The sequence below is a fragment of the Cnephaeus nilssonii genome (genome assembly GCF_951640355.1).
Source record: "Cnephaeus nilssonii genome assembly, chromosome: 9".
Taxonomy (NCBI): Eukaryota; Metazoa; Chordata; class Mammalia; order Chiroptera; family Vespertilionidae; genus Cnephaeus; species Cnephaeus nilssonii.
The window spans coordinates 75,590,991-75,614,261 of NC_137080.1; the positions used below are offsets into that span (position 1 = coordinate 75,590,991).

The 23,271-nt window shown below is 39.9% G+C and overlaps 1 protein-coding gene across 1 annotated transcript in view; it reads right to left on the reverse strand.

Annotated features, from left to right (window-relative positions):
* MLIP (muscular LMNA interacting protein) overlaps positions 1-23,271 on the reverse strand; it is a gene marked incomplete at its 5' end in the record, with an annotated part of 249,001 nt that overhangs the window by 59,194 nt on the left and 166,536 nt on the right. The window contains one exon of the mRNA XM_079781369.1: positions 9,950-9,994. Within this exon, the coding sequence (XP_079637495.1) occupies positions 9,950-9,994 (45 nt within the window). The remainder of the gene's footprint in view (positions 1-9,949; positions 9,995-23,271) is intronic.

Genomic DNA, 23,271 nt, shown 5'->3' on the forward strand with positions numbered 1-23,271 from the left:
TGCATATAAGCAAAACCAATGGACACAAACAATAGGGGAGTGAGGGCATGAGCGGGGAGGAGGTGGGCAATGGAGGGATAAGGACACATACTAGTATGTAATACCTTAATCAATAAAGAAAAAAAATAAGAAGTTAAGGCCAGATAACACTTCTTTAGGAAGTTTAACCCTTCCAATTAAAAAAAAAAATTGGCCCCCTGTTTGTTTATGGTAATAAGTAATAAAACTTGAAACCAAAAGATAATACTGTCATCTTTTTTTGAGAATTTGAAAGTAATGTGGAACTCAGGAGATTATATCTAACTCTATTGGAAGTCTTGAGGGAGAAGAGAAAAAGTTCAAAAGATAGAGTACGTGGAGTCCCTAGGGCCTGTGAGGCACTGATTTGAGTCTGCTATTCATTTCTGTTTATAACTCATCAAGTATACACTTATACTTCAACATTGATACTCAGGCCACTGTAAAAAGAGATTGTTTTGCCCTGTGGAACTTGTACTCATAATTCTATGACAACAAGTTGGTACTGCCTCTGGCTAGAGAACAAAGTTGAAAATAAACTGCCAGTATTGACCTAGAAAGTCCATTACTAATATTTTTAAGTAATGGCTTCTTAGAGCATCATCTTTCTTAAATTAGTAACTTCAACTAGTACTAAAGTTTTTAATTGCCTTTGACTATAGTAGTAAGCTCTGAGGTGATTGTAATGAGGGAACAAAAGAATTAAAAATAGGATCCCAGTTTTTAAGGGCTTATTTTTATCCTTGTGATGAAATACGATGTGTAATAAAACACAGAAAATAGAAAATATTGTGAGCATGGCTAGGAATTCTACCAATTCAATAGATCCAAAGAGTCTCTGAAAGTGTCATCATTGTTTCTTTTACCATCTGCTTCAGCCTTGTCTTTATTTTCTGGCGTTATTTATATTTTTAACAGTTACTGTGGCAACAAGCACATAGAAACCAAGACACATTCTACCAGTCAAGATTGTTGACAAAAACATTATTCTCTAAGTTATATAGCTGATTTACTCATTCAATTAATAAATGTTCATTAGCTTTAACTATTTAAAATAAACAATATTATATGCTTGAAGCAAATTCTTAACCATTTTTTGGTTAAGAAATATCTCAAAGAAATATCTCAAATTTTAAAACACTACATTTTAAGACTTGGCAGGGGGTTGGGGGCGGGCAACAAAAGACAAAAACAGATTTTATACCACCCATTAGCCATGGGACTGTTGACAAGGCATTAGAGATATCTGTACTTCAGTTTTTTTCATCAGAATAATGAAAATAATAATTTCTGCCATACTGAATGATGTGAAAATCTAATGAGATAATATATTTGACAGAACTTGGTAAAGAAAAACAAAAAACAGCATAAAAGGAATTTGAAAGAAAATTATTTTTCTATTTTCACATTTATAATACAGTGTTAATGCTAAATGACCTATCCATAATAGTATCTACCTGATGTGTTTGTTTGTTTTTCCCCCTCAAAAAAACACTTATAATTACTATGGTAGTTGTACAAAAATAAACATACATAAAATTTCAATAATTATAAGCCATATCCCATGGCTCAAGAAACATTTTGTAGAATGTACACAAGACAGATGGGCTGGATTGAAATATTTCAATGGTTAGAGAAAAGACAATGGCATGACTCAAATCTGAGGAGGCGTGTATGATAAATGCCAGCATTTAAGTATGTTGTGTCAAGGAAGAACTGGTCAAGGACAAACTGCCTTTTAGCTTAAAGAAGACATCAGTTCTACACAAAAGCTTTCAGGGCCACATTTTCTGAACAACAGAGACTCAAGAGCCCTCAGAAGGATGAGTCATGCACCACTAAAGCAGGACACATCAGCTGGCATTCTGAACTGGGAACAAAGTTTCTCCAAGTTTAAGCACTCTTCTTGTGGTGTTCCAGGAAACTGCATTTGCTTTTGCCAGTATATGGCCATGTGACTTCATTTTCAAATCTATTTTTTGTACTCTCTGGATTCAGTATTCCATCATGAGTAACGATGAACATTTTTTTAATGGCATGAAATTTCAAAAGCAAAAGCCCAATGTCATCTAAACCACACTCCCCTACCTTCCTCCAAGGAAGACTGGCATTTTCCCCATCTTGTAGAGCCCAACCTGTTTTCTTATGCAGAGAAAAGAGATCCCTTTGGCCTCTGTTAATATTGTGATGACTCAGCTCAGGAATTAGGAAAGCATGTGAAGTTTCAACCTAGATCCTCCTTTCTTTTGCTCCGTTTATTATTCTAGGGAAGCATCATTTACAGGTGCAAAATCTCAACACGCTATTGACCCTACCCAGTCTTCTCCTCTTCTGTAAGTGATCACATCTTTGCAGGCAATGTTAAAATGCTACCTCACACAAATGTCCAATGAATGTCACACTTTCATAGAAGCCCAGTTTCCCAACTTCTTCAACCTTTTCTTATTCCCCTCCAATTATCTAAAATGCACAATTCCCTTTGAAAGTCACACAGAACAAAGATGACCACTAGCACTGTGATCTTAGATAATCTATTTATCTGTAAAAATGGCCAATCATATCACCTCAGAGTAATATTTTAGAGATTTTTGTGTACAATAATAACTCCTCCCGTGTGAACAGGGCTACATTGGCAACATCATGTGTTATGATACGTGAGCCTTAAAATAACTCCTTTAAGTTGACAGAGGAATTATACCAAATTCTATTTTATAGATGGGTATTTCCAATACAGTCATCTCTAAGTTTCTTTCCAGTTTTGATGTACTGTGATATTGTTTAATGGAAACAAAGATAAATTGAGGCACAGATTGGTGAGTTAATTTCATAAGGGCCCCCAAATTATTCTCCTTGAACCCATAATTAAATAATTTGGCTTCCAGAATAAAGATGTAAATATATTTTAAGAGTAAGGGTCAGGTCATTTTTTTTCCTTTCCAATGTTGAATTGGCACAGTGACCATGTAAAGAAGCAAATACATTAGCCAAATTAAAAAGAAAAAAATTATGAAAAAGCAATATATTCTTAAAAAGCCAATCCTCAAAAGCAAAATGGCTTCTGTATTAAGCTTTTGCTACCACAGTAATTTATCATATATTTTCATTTCAACCAGTTTATTTCATTTCTCAATTAAAACAGAAGTCAAATAAGTTTAAATACTTATTGTATACAAAACATACATCATTTATTTAATTTTAATTATAATCTATCACAAGATCCCCAAAATTTTGTTTTTCTGTGCTACACATACATATATATACATATATAAACAAAGTATATACATGTATAAACAAAAAACAATATGCATTATCAGAACTACCTCTTATATGGCATCTATATGTGTGTGTATATACATATATACATATATATATATATATATATATATATATATATATATATATATATATAGTTTTGTTTTTCAAAAGCATTCTTATTTAATTTTTAATTTATTCAAAGATTAATCCTGAAGAGAATTCATGATGGCAAAATATTGGAAATTCATTCATAAAAGTGAATACAATTACAATTTTATTCAGAAATTATATTACTTAAAAGTAAAAAAATTATAAATCCTTTAAAAGCAAATGTCATATAACATCGCTCCATGCAATTATTTTTAATCTATTTTATTCTCAGGTAATCTAAATCCAGGGTTAATGTCATGAAATGAAGTCAAAGTGATTGTACTGAATAATTATATCAATGCAGGAGATGTTCTTTTTTTACATGATAAGCTTACTTGATAACAAACCCTTCACAAACCTATCTGTATCTCTAGGGGATTTGGGTATTAAAATTTAATTTAAATCTTAGTTAAGAAATTCTGTGAACTCTTTAGAGAAAAAGTCTAAAGTAAATGCAAAGAAATTATCATCAGTCAGTCAAAGCAATGCTTTTGTTTTTCCCCTAGAGAACACAATGAAAAATTTATGGAATTATTTTATTATGCAGGAAAATGTTTATATATTATATCTAGAATGGGTTGTTTTTACTATGTACCATTTCTGAAGTCATTATGTATATTTGCCTCTTTGAAATAGTTTCTTAAAATATTAAGCCAAGAACTATCTCATATATAAGTCAGTCTGATAATATATATAGCTCTAAAATAAATATTTGTATATAACTAAATATATATATTTAACCATTCAATATCTAAAATGTGTATTTCTTACTCTATTGAGTATAAATATATATGAGAATATTATAAATATTATTGATTTTCAACATTACTCTCAAGAAAAAAGTTTATTATTATTTGAAATATTAAACTAGTTGTGGTAATATTTCCATATCTAAAGTGGAAAACTGTTCATCTTCATTACATGATTGCAGTGCTTGTTTCCATGGCAACTCCTTCACTTCACTGTGTTAGTAATGATAGACTCACAGCACTAGAAAGGCTTGGAAAGTATGTAATAGAATGCTCTCATTGCTCAATTAGGAGTTTGAGGCACAGACTTACAGATTCATGACTTATCTTCTGTTAGTCCAGTAGTTAGTGTCAAAGCAGGAAGTATAATGTAGGTTTTTTGGTCCCAATCCAGCATTATCCAATATAATAAAGAGGCAATATGCAAATTGACTGTCACACCCTCACACAAGATGGCCACCCCCATGTGGTCACAAGATGGCCACCACAGATGGCTGGCAGGGGAGGGCAGTTGTGGGTGATCAGGCCAGCAGGGGAGGGCCATAGGGGTGACCAGGTTGGCAGGAAAGGACAGTTAGGGTCGACCAGGCCAGCAGGGGAGGGCAGTTAGGGGTGACTAAGCCAGCAAGGGAGGGCAATTGGGGGGGATCAGGCCTGCAGGGGAGGCTAGTTGAGGGTGACCAGGCCTGCAGGGGAGGGCAGTTAGGGGCAACTGGGCTGGCAGCGGAGGGCAGTTGGGGGTGACCAAGCCTGCAGGGGAAGGCAGTTAGGGGCAACCAGGCTGGCAGGGGAGGGCAGTTGGGGGCAATCAGGCCAGCAGGGGAGCAGTTAGGCGTCAATCATGCTGGCAGGGGAGTGGTTAGGGGGTGATTAGGCTGTCAGGCAGAAGCAGTTAGGGGCAATCAGGCAGGCAGGCAGGCGAGCAGTTGGGAGCCAGCAGTCCTGGATTGTGAGAGGGATATCTGACTGCCGGTTTAGGTCCGATCCTACAGGCAGTCGGACATCCCCTGAGGGGTCCCAGATTGGAGAGGGTGCAGGCTGGGCTGAGGGACACCCCCCAGTGCAAGAATTTCATGCACCGGGCCTCTAGTTTCAACTATATTATACTACCTGCCACTATTCTAAACCAATTGACATTAAAATTACACACACTACACACACACACATGCAAACACATTATATATATACTAGAGGCCAGGTGCACGAAATTCGTGCACGGGGAGTGGCAGGGGGGGGTCCCTCAGCCCGACCTGCACCCTCTCCAATCCAGGAGCCCTCAGGGGATGTCCTACTGATGGCTTAGGCCTGTTCCCCGTGGTTCTCTGCTGTCTGCAGGGCCTGCTTGGCTGCTCCCAGGTCACCGCAGTGATGACCAAGCAGGCCCTGCTCTCAGGGCTGGCCCCTGGGACTGGAGGACTCCAGTGGGGCTGAGAGGAATGGGCGCCGCCATCTTGTGGCTATGGGCGCCACCATCTTTGTGTTGGAGTGATGGTTAATTTGCATATTACTCTTTTATTAGATAGGATGAGGCCCGGTGCATGAAATTCAGCCTGGCCTGCACTCTCGGGAGATGTCTGACTGCCAGTTTAGGCCTGATCCCTCTTGCAATCTGAGACACTGCATGCATCAGTGACCATAGTTTTCATATGGGTGAAAGGCATCTTGCTGTTGTATGGGCAGCTACAATTTTTTGCCCTTATTATAAAAAGTAGTACATAACATAATCCTTCTGAGGCAGTAGTACCATTTTCCCCTTCTTATGGGTGGAAAAACTGAACAGAGAGAAGTTAAGTAATTGGCTTTCTCACACAGTTATAAGTGTCAGAATCAGGGCTGATCACAAAATGTGCAAGCCAGAGTCCATGCATGTCATCGCTGCATCATCCTGTTTTTTCAGTGTTAGAATAGCCTTGCCAGGTTTTAATTTTTAAATCTAAGAGACTGTTCCTAATATATAGAGTAGGGTGCCTAAGCCTGGCTGGCGATAAGGGCCGATTCCTGGTGGCAACCAGCAGGCAGGGTGATCAGGGTCCCCTGCTGGCATTTGCCTTGGCTTATAGCCTGGCACTGCCTGCAGGATGGCCCTGCCTGCCCCCCCGCCCCCCGATTGCCACTGCTGGTCAGCTCCCTCAGCTACTTCACTGAGTATTTGCCCATTGGTGGTCAATGTGCATCACAGCGACTGGTAGTTCTGACATTTGGTCGATTTGCATATTAGGGTTTTATTATATAGGATATCCTACCTAATAAAAGAGTAATATGCAAATTTACTGTCACTCCAACACACAAGATGGCCGCCCCATGTGGTCAAAGATGACCGCCCCCATGTGGACACAAGATGGCTGCCACAGGATGGCTGGCAGGGCAGGGCAGTTGGGAGGGACCAGGCCTGCAAGGAAGGGCAGTTGGGGGTGATCAGGCCTGCAGGGGAGGGCAGTTAGGGGGGATCCAGGCCTGCAGGGGAGCAGTTTTGGGGGACCAGGCCTGTAGGGGAGGGCATTTGGGGGGGACCAGGCCTGAAGGGGAGGGTAGTTGGAGGCTATCAGGCCTGCAGGGGAGGACAGTTAGGGGTGACCAGGCTGGCAATGGAAGGCAGTTAGGGGTGACAGGCTTTGCAAGGGATGGCAGTTAGGGGTGACCAGGCCAGCAGGGTGGGGGCAGTTAGGGGCAATCAGGCCAGCAGGGGAGCAGTTAGGCATTAATCAGGCTGGCCGGGGAGTGGTAAGGTGGTGATCAGGCTGGCAGGCAGAAGCAGTTAGGGGCAATCAGGCAGGCAGGCAGGCAAGCAGTTGGTAGCCAGCAGTCCTGGATTGGGAGAGGGTGCAGGCTGGGCTGAGGGACAACACCCCCACCCCTGTGCACCAATTTCATGCACTGGGCCTCTAGTCCTATATAATAAAGAGCTAATATGCTAATTAGACCAGACTGCAGAATGACCTTCCAGAATGACCAGTGGGCGGGGGTTGGGACTGCAGGGCCACCAAGCAGCCAGGGCCACTAGGCAGCCAGGGCTGCGAGGGCCTACCCTTGCACAAATTTCATGCATCAGGCCTCTAGTGAATATATATATATATATATATATTCTATATAATAAAAGGGTAATATGCAAATTGACCCTAATGTCGGAACAACCAGGAATGACCAGTTGCTATGACATGCACTGACCACCAGGGGGGAGATGCTCAATGCAGGTGGTCAGTGCACTCCCTGGTGGTCAGTACACTCCTACAGGGGGAGCTCTGCTCTGGTATAGCCAGGCTGATGGCTGTGAGCACAGCGGCGGTGGCAGGAGCCTCTCCCGCCTCCTTGGCAGTTTTAAGCTGACAGTTGGACATCCCCTGAGGGCTCTCAGGCTGCCAGAGGGATGTCTGACTGCCAGCTTAGGCCCAATCCCCCAGGGAGCTGGCCTAAGCTGGCAGGTGGACATCCACTGAGGTCCTGTACTGAGGGACCCCCTCCAGTGCACGAATTTTAGTGCATTGGGCCTCTAGTATATATACGTGTGTGTGTGTATAAATAAATAAATATATAGTGTAATATGCTAATTAGTCTGGACAGCCAAACGACCTTCTGTACATCATTCTGGATGTCCTTCTGGATGAAGCTGCTGCAGTGGGGGCTGAGGCAGAGGCTGTTAGGGGAGATCAGGCAGGCAGGTGAGTGGTTAGGGGTGATCAGACAGGCAGGCAAGTGGTTAGCAGTGATCAGGCAGGCAGGCAGGCAGACAGGCGAGCAGTTAGGGGTGATCAGACAGGCAAGTGAGTGGTTAGGAGCCAGTGGTCCTGGATTGTGAGAGGGATGTCCAACTGCTGGTTTAGGCCAGATCCCGCAGGGTCCTGGATTGCAAGAGGTTGCAGGCTGGGCTGAGGGAACTACCTTCTCCCCCGCCGTGCACGAATTTCATGCACTGGGCCTCTAGTCTATATTAGAGGCCCTGTGCACTAATTCGTGCACTAATGTGGTCCCTTAGGATTGGCCCAAACTAGCTCTCTGACATCCCCCAAGGGGTCCCAGATTGCTAGAGGGTTCAGTCCAGGCTGAGGGACCCCACTGGTGCATGATCATGGTTGGGGAGGGATGCAGGAGGTTGGCCAGCTGGGACGGGACCATGGGGGGCTCCAGGGCATGTCCAGCCTGTCTTGCTCAGTCCTGATTGGCCGGACCTCAGCAGCAAGCTAACCTACTGGTCAGAGTGTCTACCTCCTGGTGGTCAGTGCATGTCATAGCAACTGATCGACCGGTCAACTGTCTGCCCCTTGATGGTTAGTACACATAATAGTGAGCAGTTGAGCAGCCTTAGCATATCATTAGCATATTACACTTTGTTTGGTTGAACAGCCGATCGGTTGACCAGACACTTAGCATATTAGGCTTTTATTATATAGGATATATATATATATATATATATATACACCACCATAGTCAGCGGTTTGATTGAACCAGGCTACTTTAAGAGTTAAAAATACCCTTTTATGATTTTTTTTAGGCAAAATAAAAATATTGTTGTCATTGTGACATGATAATAACAAGATGACTTGATTGCCATGGATGTAGGACATTAAAACATTTTTTTAAAGGGGGAAAAATCAGTATTAAGCAGTGATTTTGTCTTCTTAATGTCTTAAACTGTTTTTCTAGAAATTTTTATTAATCTTCCTGAAGGTGCCTATTGTTCAGGAATTTACAGTTATAAACAATAAAAATTAAAATTATAAAGAAAATCTTCATTAATTGTCAACTTATTTCATAGTTTCAATTTACTATGAAAAAATAATTCTCCTATTTAATAAATATTTATCTATAAATAATAGCTTCTAGAGTCTCAATCTGTGCCCTCAACACAGCAGTCACTAGTCCTTGTGTTGAACCCTTGAAATGTGGCTAGTCTGAATTGATTGACTGTAAAAGTTAAATGTAAAACAGGACTCAAAAATAGTGTCCCAAAAAGGTAATGTAAAACATTTCAATTTTATATGTATTGATTATATGTTAAAATGATATTTATAGTTAAGTAAAACACATTGTTGAATATAATATATAATACATGTTATAGAATATTATATATGATACATAATAATAATATAATTGAACGTATCTATAATAATAAAAACATAATATGCTAATTAGACCAGACGTCCTTCTGGACAAAGCCGGGGCTGCAGCCGCAGAATGGAGGCAGCTGCCATGGCTGTGAGGGACAAATCCAGGCAGCCATTCGGCTGCTAAGGCCTACTCTTGCATGAATTTCATGCATCAGGCCTCTAGTAATAATATAATATTGAATATGATCTGTTTCTTTTTACTTTTTAAATGTGGCTACCAACAAATTTTAAATTACGTATGTGGCCTGCATTATGATTTTCACCATATTTCTACTGCTCATCACTGGTCTAGTCCAGTCTCATTTCCTCAAGTCCAGAGCCTACCCTGCATTATCTAATGTGACCTTTTCCTTGAACCCTCTTCTGATCTCTCCCATTAGGATGTGAGCTCTCTCCTCTAAATTCCAATAGCTTGCTTCTGACCCCCACCAATTCTATTTTAATATCACTACTAAATGCAAGTTATTGGCAAATAGGGTCTGTGTCTAGGTTTGTGTATGTGTGTAGCTTACAAAACAACTCCCATGGAGCATTAGTAAAGCTTTTATTAGAAAAGTAAGCAAATAAACTTGTATGAAGTCAATTTATTCTCAGTTCACTTTTGCTCAAATAATGTTGTCTTGAAGGGTCAGAATTTTCTAAACTAGGTCTATGACTTAGTAAGAGGATACGTACCAGCTGACTCTCAGATACTGTAGATGATGGTGAAGAGAGGTTTGCCTGCAAAATATAAACATGGTGTTTATTTAGCAAAATTCATAATTTACTAAAATAATATATCTATGTTACTAAGTATTTTGAAGTTCTTTTATTATTAAAGTAATATCCATTGTAAGATTTTTGAAAAAATATATAATTAAAAGAAAAATATTCTACCACCAAAAATGCATTTTTGGTACATTGCCTTACAATATTTTTCCTGTGTATTTTTATTCAGCTCACATAATAATGAATATGATGTATTATATGTTGATTTCCCTGAACATCTTAACAGAAGCACTATCACAAGACATCAAAAATACTTCAAGGTGCTTGCCCGAGTGGCTCAATTGGTTGGGCATCATCCTGTGCACCAAAAGGTTGCCAGTTTGATTCCTGGGCAGGGCATATACCTGAGTTGTGGGTTTGATTCCCAGTTGAGGAGTACATAGAAGACAAAATGTTTCTCTCTAGCATTGATTTTTCTCATTTCTTTCTCTCTCTCTCTCTCTCTCTCTCTCTCTCTCTCTCTCTCCTCTCTCTCTCTCTCTCTCTCCCTCCCTTCCTCCCTCCCTCTCTAAGCATGTCCTTGGGTGAGGATTAAAAAAATTCTTCAAGGTCACATAATATTTCATTCTCTGCATACTCAACATTTTACTTAAATATAGCATTGTTGTATATTTATATATATTTATGCAAATTGAAACAAAATCAGATTTTTCTTTAAGAATCTTTATATAAAAGTAACCCCAGAGTTTTCATGATTTGTGAAATAAAGTGATTTGGTTTTTATTTGGTTTTTAGTTGTTTTCAGTTAAAGAGGAGGTCATTATTATTTCCTTATCCTTTGTTTCTGCATTTCACTCTAGTGTGGATTTAGTTTCGTTCTTACTGAAGTAAATGCTTTGGGAGTTTTTTCAGGCCTTACTGTCCTGGACTTTGAAAATATTTTAATTTTGTTCTCATTGTTGAATGAGAATTCCACTGGACATAGAATTCCGGGGTAATAGTCATTGTCCCACAGCATCTTCATGGTGCTATCTCACTGTCTCTGGCTTCTGTTACTGCTGTCAATCTAAATGTCATGACATGGCAGATCAGCTGTCTTCACATTTGTTTAGCATTTCAGATTTTTCTCTCTGACATTCTGTAATTTCACTAAGATGTGTCTGCGGGTGAGTTTATTTTTATGTATCTTTTTGGGGGACTTAGTTTATTTATTTTGAGTGTGCCTATCTTTCTTCAATTCTGGAAAATCCTCTACGAATACCTCTTCAATTATTACCTTTCTTCAATTATATCTAATCTCATCTTATGGAGCTTCTATGAAATATATGTTGGATCTTCTCAATCCAGCATCCATTTTTATAAGATTCCCTTTCATATACTTTTATATCATGATGCTGCATTCTGCATGGTTTCCATATATAAGATCAACAGTTAATTTTTCTTCAACTGTATACTAGTATGTTAACACAATTGAACTTTTATTTAATGAATTTATTTTTAACTAGCAGAAGTTCTATTTGGTTCTTTTTCAAATATGTTTTATGGTAACTATAACTCCTATTAACTGTTTTAATAGTTTTAATACATTTGTTAATTCTTTTCAGATTTTTCTATAGACCTGCATTGCTAAATCTCCTATTTCTTGTATCTGCTGAGTCAGTCTCTCTCTCTCTCTCTCTCTCTCTCTCTCTCTCTCTCTCTCTCTCTCTTATGCTACTTCCCCATGATAATCTATACTCATTTTATGGCTTTTTTTTTTTTAAGTCCATCTTTAGTCAGGGTAACTAGTGATGATTTCTGAAGATGTCCGAGAAACCCTGAGTTGGAAAACTATCTCTACAATATATTTCAAATTTACCCTTGTTGAATTTTACTTGCTCTGGATCTGTTTCCATTGTATTTTACCACCCTGATATTTCTAAATATCAAGGGTGACATATCACCACATCTTAAATTTCACAGGCTTAGGACCTACTTTCTTATGGATATCTATTTTACTACCCAAGAGTGCAAGGTAAAGACAATAGGTGGATTTATCTTTGTTCTGTTTCCTTTTTATGTACCACATGGCCTACTAGACTCCTGCATGTGAAACGGCAAACCCCCTCTCTGCTCGCACCACCATAACTACGCCTCAGCTCCCATAATCTTGCTGGCTTCTTGGCGAATTGACAGTGGGAAGCAGGGGAGGTCAGCCCTCCTGTGCGCAGCACTCTCTGCCTGTGGTCCATGAACTTTCCCCGAGGCGCAAATAAGAAACCCAGTCCTCCCTCTGTAGCCTCGGCAACAGGCCCTCAGTGCAAACTGCAAGGGATGTGGAAGGCCTGTGAAATACCTGGAAGCTTAGCACATAACTAGAAAGGATGTCTAAAATGTGTATATGTACCATATATGGGAGACAAAAGAGCCTAGGGAGATATATAAGGCCAAACCTGGCTTTGCTCGGAGCTCAGCCTCTGGAGAGGACCCCCTTGAGCCAGCATCGGTGCCAATAAACAGTCGTTTTCTGAACCTCCGATGCGTTTGGTTTGTCCCTTCCCACCGGGGCCTGATTTCTGCCATCACAGATGTCCACAAAGAATTCCTTTACAGGGCTTAGACTTGTTATGTACTGAAAGTTAAAATCTAAACTCCTGGCTGCCAGCACCTAGGTTCTGAGGTACTTCTGCTCCATCAAGCTTTAGCTTCTTCTTTTCTGTGATCCTTTTGCCTGGAGCTGCCCTTCATTTCTGGCACTCGGAGGTTTACCTTTCTCTCTTTTAGGCTGGGTTACATAGGCATATTTTAACAGTTACATTTTAACAAGCATCACTGCATTTAAATGGGAGGCTGAGCTCCGACATCAGCTAAGCCTTCACCTTTCGTGGGACATAGTCAACCTACAGGTGCATAATTATAAATATACTTAGCTAAAATATAATCAAGTTGTGTTCCTAAATATTTCTATTCTTTTAAAAAATGGCAAACATTTGTCAGGGTTTATTATAAATGTGTCCATGTGGCTTTTCCACTCTGAGAGATGAAACATACTGAACATTGAAAACTTGGTGGTTCTTACAATATTGCCACGTATACCGAATAGGCGTGTGAATCACCAAACATAACAATGAGGCACCTGTGGTCCTTGTGTGTTTTCTGCTTTTTGTGTCATGCCATTCTTCAGGACTGTCACCGCTGGCTGCCATACCTGGCAGCAGGCTGTCTTGGCTAAGTGCCCCTGTCTCTAACTGCTGAAGACCAGGTAAGTGTGCACTGAGGTTTATGCTTAGTCATTGCTGCAGAAAACTGCCTTTCAGACTGTACATGACCATGTTCTTACAGTAGGCAGCTAGTTAGATATTAGTAAAAACAAAGCGAGCCAGACATTTAAGTGGATTAACTAGGAAGGGGAAGCTTCACAGACACTCCAGAAAAGAGCCGCACCCTCCACCAAACACACTCCAATCCTTAAATAGGCAGGAAGGACCAGCTTTCCAATCTCCTCGGGGAACAATGGGCTTCTCCCTGCCCCCACGCCCACCCCCACTAAGCAGGGAGAGATAAATAGTGAGGGGGAAATTCCTCTGTTGAGGCTTGGGCAGTAGAAGCCAAGATGGCACTGTGGGAGGTTCTTTTACTATGAGGCCTGCACAATAGGAGCAAAAATGGCAACCATAAAGGTGAAGAGAAAAGCCTGGGGAAAAGAATGGATTAGGATAAGGGCAAGAAACACCCCCAAAGATCTCAGAAAGGAATTGGATGGGGGAGGGGGGAGAGAGGTACCAGCATAGCTCTGGGAAGATCCAGGAAAGAGACTAGTTTGACAGAAAGCCTCTCCCTCCCAAGCCCAAAGATATGTAATCAACGTTTAACAAAGGTCTGTCTTGGTGGCACCCTTTTTCTCACTCTCTCTCTTCAGCAGCTGTGAAGCACGGCACCGATCATGAGCTGGGCAGGAGCAGAGATGGTGCTGGACTACTGGAGCCTTGAATGCCAGGTTCATGGCATGGTAGCTCTGGGTCCTGGCCCTCATCCTGGGCTTGGTGGGGACAAGTACGGGCCTGGGGCCCCAGAAGCTGGACTTCTTCCACAGTGAGATGGAGCTGAGCGTGAATGAGATGTTGCCTAAGCCCTTCGTTTGTTTTTGCTCCAATAAATCTTGCCAGTATACCTCAAATCCTCCTATGCATGCATCCCTGAAATGCATTTTCTGTGACACTGTCGAAGAATCCTATTTCCCCTGGCAACAGACTGGCTGCTTTCCCTTTCCTGCCCAAGAAGTGCAGAGAAAAAAAGGGCTGCTTCAAGAAGAAGAGCTTAGCCCTAACTGGTTTGGCTCAGTGGATAGAGCGTCGGCCTGAGGACTGAAGGGTCCCAGGTTCGATTCCGGTCAAGGGCATGTACCTTGGTTGCGGGCACATCCCCAGTGGGGGGCATGCAGGAGGCAGCTGATCGATGTTTCTCTCTCATCGATGTTTCTAACCTTCTCTCCCTTCCTCTCTGTAAAAAATCAATAAAATATATTTATTAAAAAAAAAAAAAAAAGAAGAGCTTAGAAGGTTACCCTTAGCCTAATTTGAATTGAGTATGATAAACAAGAAGGGCTTCAAAAAAGTGTGACCCACCTTCGTCCAGGGATGCCCTTCCTCCAACTTAATCTAGGACACTGTGAAGTTAGTCCCTCCCTGTACCACCCAGTTCTTACCTTTCATCAGACCTATAGTGGCTAAAATTCTCCTTCTCATTTTTGAACCATGCCTTTTTCACCTTCATGTCAAATTTGGCACCTCTAGGATACAAAACTTGTCCAGCAGCGCCATCCCCTACACACCACACTCATGCTGTTTTCCAAGGACCAATTTATTTAGTACATTAAGTCCAGTTTTCAATTTGCCCTGGTTATTTGCATAAACACAGTAAGAATAGCAATTGATCACATAGGCTCTTTTAAATCTGCTTCTCTGGAATCTCATAAGGAATCTCAAGAATGAGCTTTAATTAGCCTCATAGGGCAAAGAAGCCAAGCCACACAGTTGCTATCAGGTTTTGCCTACTATACCTGTAAGTTTCCTGGGATGCCTTTAATTGCCCAACAGTAATGACTGGATACCATGAAGGGACAAGGAGGAGTTGTGGTTTGTGCAAAGAGAGCTAGGACCTCACCTCCCTTGTCCTCAAAAGTCTTTTCTTCATTCATCTGTCCTCCCTCTGCTGCTGCCTGTGTATACTCCCAGATTCTTTGTTCCATTCTCAGCCCTGCTGCTTTGCTGCCTACCCATTCCAGCTTCAGATCAGAAACTCCCCTCCTTCTCTCCGCTCCCTCCCCACGGCCCCAAGGCCAGACAGCATTCCCTTGGCTCTGTGGCTCCCCTGCAGCCTGGGCCCCTATGCAATGGGGCCCACAGCTCATTGCCATGTTCCCTGCTCCTGTTACAACTGCTGCTGCTCCTTTGTACCCCAGGGGCCCTGTGAGCCCAGGGTCCCAAGTTCCCTGAACTGTGCAGTTAAACATGGGAAATTGTGCCTCCAAGGCCAAAAATTCCCAGATCCCAGCCCTCATTAATGCTCCTGCTGGTATACAGTAAATAGGAAGCCTTTACTTGCAAGCAGTTACAAAAATGGGGAGGTATATATTAAACAATTTGGGAAAATGATTTTAAAAGAACTTCCACAAGAGGAAACTAATCTTGAGACTGACTGAACGTTTGTTAATCTTTCCAACAACTCCAATGTTCTCTCAGACACGGGGATATCCAGCAATTTATCATCTTCTTAGAGAAGGCTGACAAGATTCACCCCTAGGACCAGAGGGTGAATGCTGTCTTGTCTGTCTGGCCCAACTAGGGCCATATACGTAGGACACCAGGGATCTTCTCTAATCCCTCCTGGGTCCACTGGTTTTTAAAACCAATTTTCCATGAGAGCCTTGGAGATGACATAACAGGAACCCCCCTTCCCTTCTCAGGGTGGCTGCCCTCTGCCTACTAGGGCCCTTGAAGGACCAGGGCTGCTGGGAATGTGAAAGTCAGAGGCCAGACTACTAGAGTTATAGAACGTGTTTCTACCCAAGGCAGTGGAGGTACTAGGCACCCCTCACACAGACAGACATGAGGGTGGGACCTCAGGTAAGGCCAGATAAGGCTAAAGGCCATCAAGCAGAAAAGCCTCACTTGAGGAAATGGGCCATACTTATAGTCCAGGTAGAGCCAAAGCCACCCGACTGAGCAGAGTGAATCCAATTAAGCAATACTTGATCATCACTGTGACTATTGGTAAGGCTGCCCTCAGAAGATGGGGTAACACTCCATACCCGGACATAAACCATATTGCAATCTTCTGGAAAACCTTCACCTCTGTCGGAGGGGGCGGCAAGCCATGGGTCTTGAGACACCAAGGCCAGAAACGGGTAGCACATCATCCTGGGGTTTTGGTAGTGTGTTGCAGGGCTTGGGAGTGTTGAGGACACTCATGCTAATTTACAAGGAAGGAAATCTCTCTCCCTGGAGACAATGGGCAATACCACCTCCATCCACAGTGCCTAGAGAGATCCCTTTTGGGGTGCATACTCAAAACTTCACCCTCAGTCCCTAATCTTCTTTTGCAACAAGGTCTAGCCACAATATAAACTGTGCAATGAGAGGTTTGGCCAGTTAGAGGCATCCCAGGAAACCTATAGGTATAGTAGGCAAAACCTGATAGCAACTGTGTGGCTTGGCTTCATTGCCCTAAGAGGCTAATCAAAGCTCATTCTAGAGATGCCTTATGAGGTTCCAGAAAAGCAGATTTAAAAGAGCCTATGTGATCAATTGCTATTCTCACTGTTTATGCAAATAACCAGGGAAAACTGAAACTGGAGTTAATATACTAAATAAATTGGTCTTAATTTGGCTCTTTAATAAAAATGAGGATGATTTCCGGGGGAGAAATTATGTTTCAACAAAAAAAATCATAATGCCCAGTTGTGGATATTACACTCCAATTCAGTTAAAGGTCTTCAAAGTTTTATTTGTCACCTGTAAACTGAACTGAATCCTGAATTCTCCTAGTTTTCTTCAACCCTCCAAACTCATGTCTCCTTTCTCTCCCATCCTTTGACTTGGAATTACTGAGAACTTTTTTCTAAGGCTGTGTCCGCCACACAGAATTAACCTGATCGCCTGATGACATCACCAGGGATGTTCAAACTGCAGCCAAGGAGGATTTATCAGATTGCAGCTGCTTGCTTTCATTCCAGCAAAAGCCTTGCATCTAAAATCCTTCTCAGCTGACAGCCTTACAGACTCAGAAAAGGGTTTATAATTTGCTCTGATCACTAAACTTTGTTTCTTCTTCTGTTTTCATAGGTAAACCCCTTACTAAACACCTGGTTGTAGATGAGGTATCGGGCCTGGTGTACCTGGGGGGCAGTCCTTTGTTTTTGCTGTAATAAATCTTGCTACTACACCTCAAATCCTCCTATGTGTGTAGCCCTGAAATGCACTTCCTGTGATACCATGGAAGAATCCTATTTCCTCTGGCACCAGTGTTTTTTCTGTTCACCTAGAGTTTCATTTTTAACATGAGTAATAATGACTTCTTTTGAAATCTTAGTTTTTACTCTTTAGTTAATTTTACATTATTGCAATAATGTGAGGGAATTCTCTATGAATTTCCTAAGTTAAATAGTATCTACTGTGAAATATGCTGAATTAAATGCATCTTGACTAAAACAAACCAGTTAAATTTGTACCTCTGTAATAAAGGAAAGAAGAAGTTACACATCTATCTATATAACAGAGGAATATACAAGTTAGCTGGGACGCCATAATGTCATGACCGAACAGCAGGGACCTGAGGCTGCGTGACACCTGGCCGGGGCGACGGCTCTCAGGCTGCGCCCCCTGCCCTGTGGGGCTTAACAGGGACTTCAGGCCGTGCTCCCCGCCTGGCGGGGCTTGATGGGGGACCTTAGGCCATGCCCCCAACCTGGGCACTGGGCCAGGAGACCTCAGGCCATGCCCCCTGGGGACGTGAGGCTGTGCCCTCAGCCCAGTGCCAGGCTGGGGGACCTGAGGCTAAGCCCCCCGCCCAGAGGGGCTTGATGGAGGTGGGGCTGGCCAGGGCTGGGGCTGGGTCTCACCCAATGGGGGTGGGGCTGGACTGGTCTGAGTCTCCTGCATTTTCAAAGCATGTGTGAGTGGTGGGCAAGGACTTGACTCTAGGTGGCACGGTGCGCCCCAGACCCTGACAGGAGGGAGATTTTCATATACATTTTACTAATTTTCTTTCATCTCTGACACTTCTATTATAGAGAAAGGGCAAATAGCAATATTAAAATATTTCCTCTAATTAATTACCTTTTAATGTGCAGGATTTCATACACCAGACCACTAGTTTAAAATAAACTATTTGCACAAGTTAACTACTTTACTAACATTTATCAGTACATTGTGTTAAATAATATCAAACTATTAGAGAAAAAAGATAAAATGCTCAAGAAAACGTATTAATTAAATTAGGGAAAACCCAAATAACTTTGTATCCAGTCCCCAAAATTCCTTCACTGGGGATCATGACATAATAATTAAAGACTTTAGATAGCCCCAGTACATTTTTATTTCATCTAATATAACAGACTTTATATCAGTATTACAAGAAACTTCCCAGAGTAAGGACAGAGTTCAGTGTGAACCTTGGGGTGGAGTAAATATCTATAAAGCCACTGCAGGTCATTTACCAAAGAAAAAATATTGGCTTATGTGTATCATTATGAATACAAGCCAGTCTTTCAACCAACCCAATCATGTTAAACCTTTTGAGAAGCTTCCTTTTGCTTGCCTAATACAGGTTAATTATGTTTGTTAAATGTTGTAGCTATAGTTCTGCTATCAAAATTGTAGCAATTATTTTTCAAAAAGTGAGGAAATATTGTTTGGTGAGTTGAGACTGGATCCATGAGTACAGGGAGGAGATTACTCTATAGGAACAACTGTCTCTCAGTCAACTAAACTAAGGTAGAGAAGCAATTTGAAGTACCTAAAAATGAACTCAAAGAAATTGGATTTGAACAACCCTGTTTTTAGTCACTCATATCTATTCCTGTTAATACTGACTGTGAAGAACAGCATTAGAGATGAGTATAAGAATGGCACACTGTGAAACAAAATCACATGAGCTATATTCTATAGCCTAGATTATAGCCCCATCATGCCTGAAGAAGTCTGAAATGATTATGAGAAGAATACAAGGCATAAAATTGCCTCATTAAATCCTTTATTTCCCTCCTCACTAGTAGAACCCAGATAATTATCTTCCATTTCCTCCTCATCCTCTTTCACATGAGCATACCATAGAAATATTTCTAAACATAAAGAAAAGAAATAAGACTGATCAGTAGAGTGTAATTTCTTGCTTAAATTGTTTACAACTATTTCTGTAACTCATATAATCTCTGCTTACATCTGATGGAAACATATTTGAACCCACACCTGGATTTAAGTGGATTGGATTTAAGTCACCTCAGCCTGAAATCCATGACTACATTAGTGCGCATCACCTCTGAAACACTCCAGCCTAGCAACATTTCCAAGTATAGCAGCAAGGGGAGTTTGTGAGCTGGCTAAATTGAGATGATGACCTTTATATGAATATCTGTATATATAGTGGGGAATGTTTTTAATAAAGTTTGACACTTTTTAATATATTGTGATATTTTGAAAGCAGTATGTATGAAATTGTAATGACATTTTCTGTCCCTCAAGCTCATTAAAATGAGATTTTACCTGTACACTATATAATATTCAATATTCTGTTATTTCTCTGACATTAAAAAGTAATCCGTGAAGTGTAGACAGTTTATAATATAAGCTATTATCAATAGAATGTGATTTCAACTAAGGGTTTTTTTGATAAGTTAGTCATAGGTCCAAATACTTGCCCTATTTTCTGAGGTTGCTCTTTATTAATAGTATACTATGATTTTGAATTATATGACTGAAATGAATTTAAACTTGCTCATTGGTATTAGTTAATAAAAAAAATAAACATCTACAAAGGTTAAGTGTAATGCGAAGGAAAAAAATGACATTTACCTCGAAAGATGATAGAATTAAAACAGAATGAAATATAAATTTAAATAGAAAATTTCATTCATTTACATAGAGGGAAAGAAACTTTTTAAAAGTGAGTGTCATGAGAAATAATCACTCATAAATTACCTGATAAATTATGAGTTAATTTACATATAAGCAAGTGATTTAAAACACTAGAAATTTAGTAAAATATTATCAGATATCACCAAATATGAAATAATTTATTCAAAGTTTGACTAATGGTTATTGGGCATGAACAACTTAGACCAAGCGTCCTCAAACTACGGCCCGCGGGCCTCATGCGGGTGTTTTTGCCATTTTGTTTTTTTACTTCAAAATAAGATATGTGCAGTGTGCATAGGAATTTGTTCATAGTTTTTTTAAACTATAGTCCGGCCCTCCAACGGTCTGAGGGACAGTGAACTGGCCCCCTGTTTAAAAAGTTTGAGGACCCCTGACTTAGACCCAGACAATAAATACTTGTGGATAAAATATTTAACACTATTCCCAGCTTTTGTAGGTTTGCACGAATATTAATGTCAAGGGCTTTGACATGTATAAGTCCTAGGTTGGTTTTGCCTATTGTGACTTCTGACACTTGGTTCCTTCCTCTGTAAAATGGAGATTTTGTAATAACAATATCCACCTCATAAGATTGATGAAACGTTAAATGAGATAGTTAAACTTCATTAGAAAGGTAAGATTTAAAACATTAGTTATTATTATTGTTGAATTTGGCACCTGTTAATAATAATCCAGTGAAATGTTGATGATAAATTAATATAATCAATCCCACAAAGTGACCAATGGAAGGTATTCAACATGTCATTAGCCTAGTTTAAATTCTATTACACTTAAGATAACCTCAATTAAATCACAGTTAAACCTTGAACAACGCAGGAGTTAAGGATGCTGACCTCCCACTCCGCCAAAAACCCAAATATAACTTTTGACTCCTCCCAAATTTAATTAGTAATAGCTTACTGTTGACTGGAAGCCTTTCAGACAACTTAAGCAGTCAATTAACACTTATTTCATATATTATATGTATTATATATTGTATTTTTACAATAAAGTAAATCAGATATAAGAAAATGTTATTTAAAAAATCATAAGGAAGAGAAACTACACTTGTACTGTTTACTAAAATATAAATAGACCTGCACATTCAAACGTGTGTTGTTCAAGGGTCAACGGTACTTTAAAATAACAAGGGTCAAGTACACCATAAATTAGAGAAACCTTTGACTTTTTAATTATTCTGACTTGATGGTGATTTTAATGCTTCTGGGTCACCCTAGAAAACACTATGGGACATTGAACAATGAGTACAATAAATAATAAGAAAAGAAAACTAATTTTCTTGCATTGGCTTTCTTGTCTTCTCTTAATGGAGAAAAGACAGCCTTTCACCAAAGGCCCCCTAATTAGGAATTAGTCATACAATTTGTCATTATTTAGTTAAACTATTTATAATCATCCACGGAAATTTGAAAATCCAATGGACATACTGATACACTGAAAACTAGCAACTTTATAAATTTGTTTTAACATTGACCAGTTCTCTGGCTAGCTCTCCTCTAATTTCAATAAGAAAGTATCTTGCTCATCGACTCTTTTAATTGTTTACTGTCTTCCTCTATGCTTCAGAAATGGGGCCCTTGTTCATCTCTCATCCCAGTGAATCTCCAGTGAGTACTGGGGTATGGCAGACACACAATAAATATTTGTCAAATCAATGAACAAAATTGGACAAATGAGTATTGGTGCTATTATTAAGTAATTCCTGTGTGTCAGAACTCCATTAAGGGCTTTTCATAATTAACCAACCTAAGGCTTACATAAACCAAATAAGGTTTTCATTATCCCAATATTATTTATGAAAATACTGACTAGAGTTTCTATCAGTCATGATTTAGAGACTATATATTATACGTTTAAAGAGCACCCAGAAATAGGGGTTTTGAATAGTCTGTGCTAATCTGTTCAGGATAGTCTCAAGTATAACAATTTTTTTTCTGGATCTAATTTGTCTTCCCTTTTTTCCTCTGTGGTGCAGGAGTTGTTAACTTGTGTGACCCCTGCTTGAGTCTAATCTAAGAATCTCTACAAAGTCAATGACACATTGAGTCCCAAGCAGGTATATAAGAAAGATGCCTACTTTCCTCAAAGTTTTGAAGAGAGATGGTAAATATTGAAATGTTACAGTCCAGAGACTTCTCAGATTCAGACATCACTTAGTAAATATAATAATTGCAACCAAATATTTACAAGTGTGACATCAATGAGTTGGTTTTTACCTTTCACCAGAAAATCATCCCTTATAGTCTATCAAAAGACATGAACATATTCGAGGTGTCACAAACAACAATTCAAATGTCATATTGTAAGAGAAAGTCCAAAGCAAAGCTTCTTACTCAAAAAAAAAATTTTAATTAAAGTCAAGAATCTTATTTGAGTCAGAGTTTATATTTTTTCTAGTTTATATTAAGTCAGTTTGATAATTCAGTGTAAGCTTCAAGTGACTCAAATGTTCTCACAAAGTTTGGGGCAAATGTTAATTGACTTTAAGGCTGATAACTGATTAAAGAATAATTTGAAATCACTACTAACTATGGAGACTGAAGCAGCCCCTCCAGAATTATACCAATTCCTGTCAAAATATCCACCCTCAGGGTTAGGAGGGGTGGGAGGAGGTATCAGCTTTTGTAGGGGCTTTTCATACATTAACCAACCTAAGCCTTACACCAACCAAATAAGGTTATTAGTATCCAAATATTATTTATGATAAAAGTAAGAGCTTAAGTGATTTTCTGGCATCAAACAGTTACCAAGCAGCAACTCTATAAATGGAAACTTGAGTATAGCCTACTAAATGCCTCCAGTCTTTTAGGTATTACTCCAAATGGCTTCCAATAATAACAAAAAAATAACAGTGCAAACTTCTAGAAAATGCTCTAAGAGTGTTCCTACACATGTCTAAACATCATTTCCTGAATGTGATAAAATTCAGTAACTTCACCCAGCTTATTATTTGCATTATAGAGATTTAAATGAAAGCAGAAATTTTCCAATTGCAGAAAAAATAGGTCACAAAATATAAATTTAATAACTATTTACTCATGATCATGAAAACTGCATTTTAGCAAATATTGTGTATAACAAAATAAATAATTTAATGATTTACATTAAACTTAAAACACTTATTAGGAAACAATCTTGTTTCTACTGTGATCTATT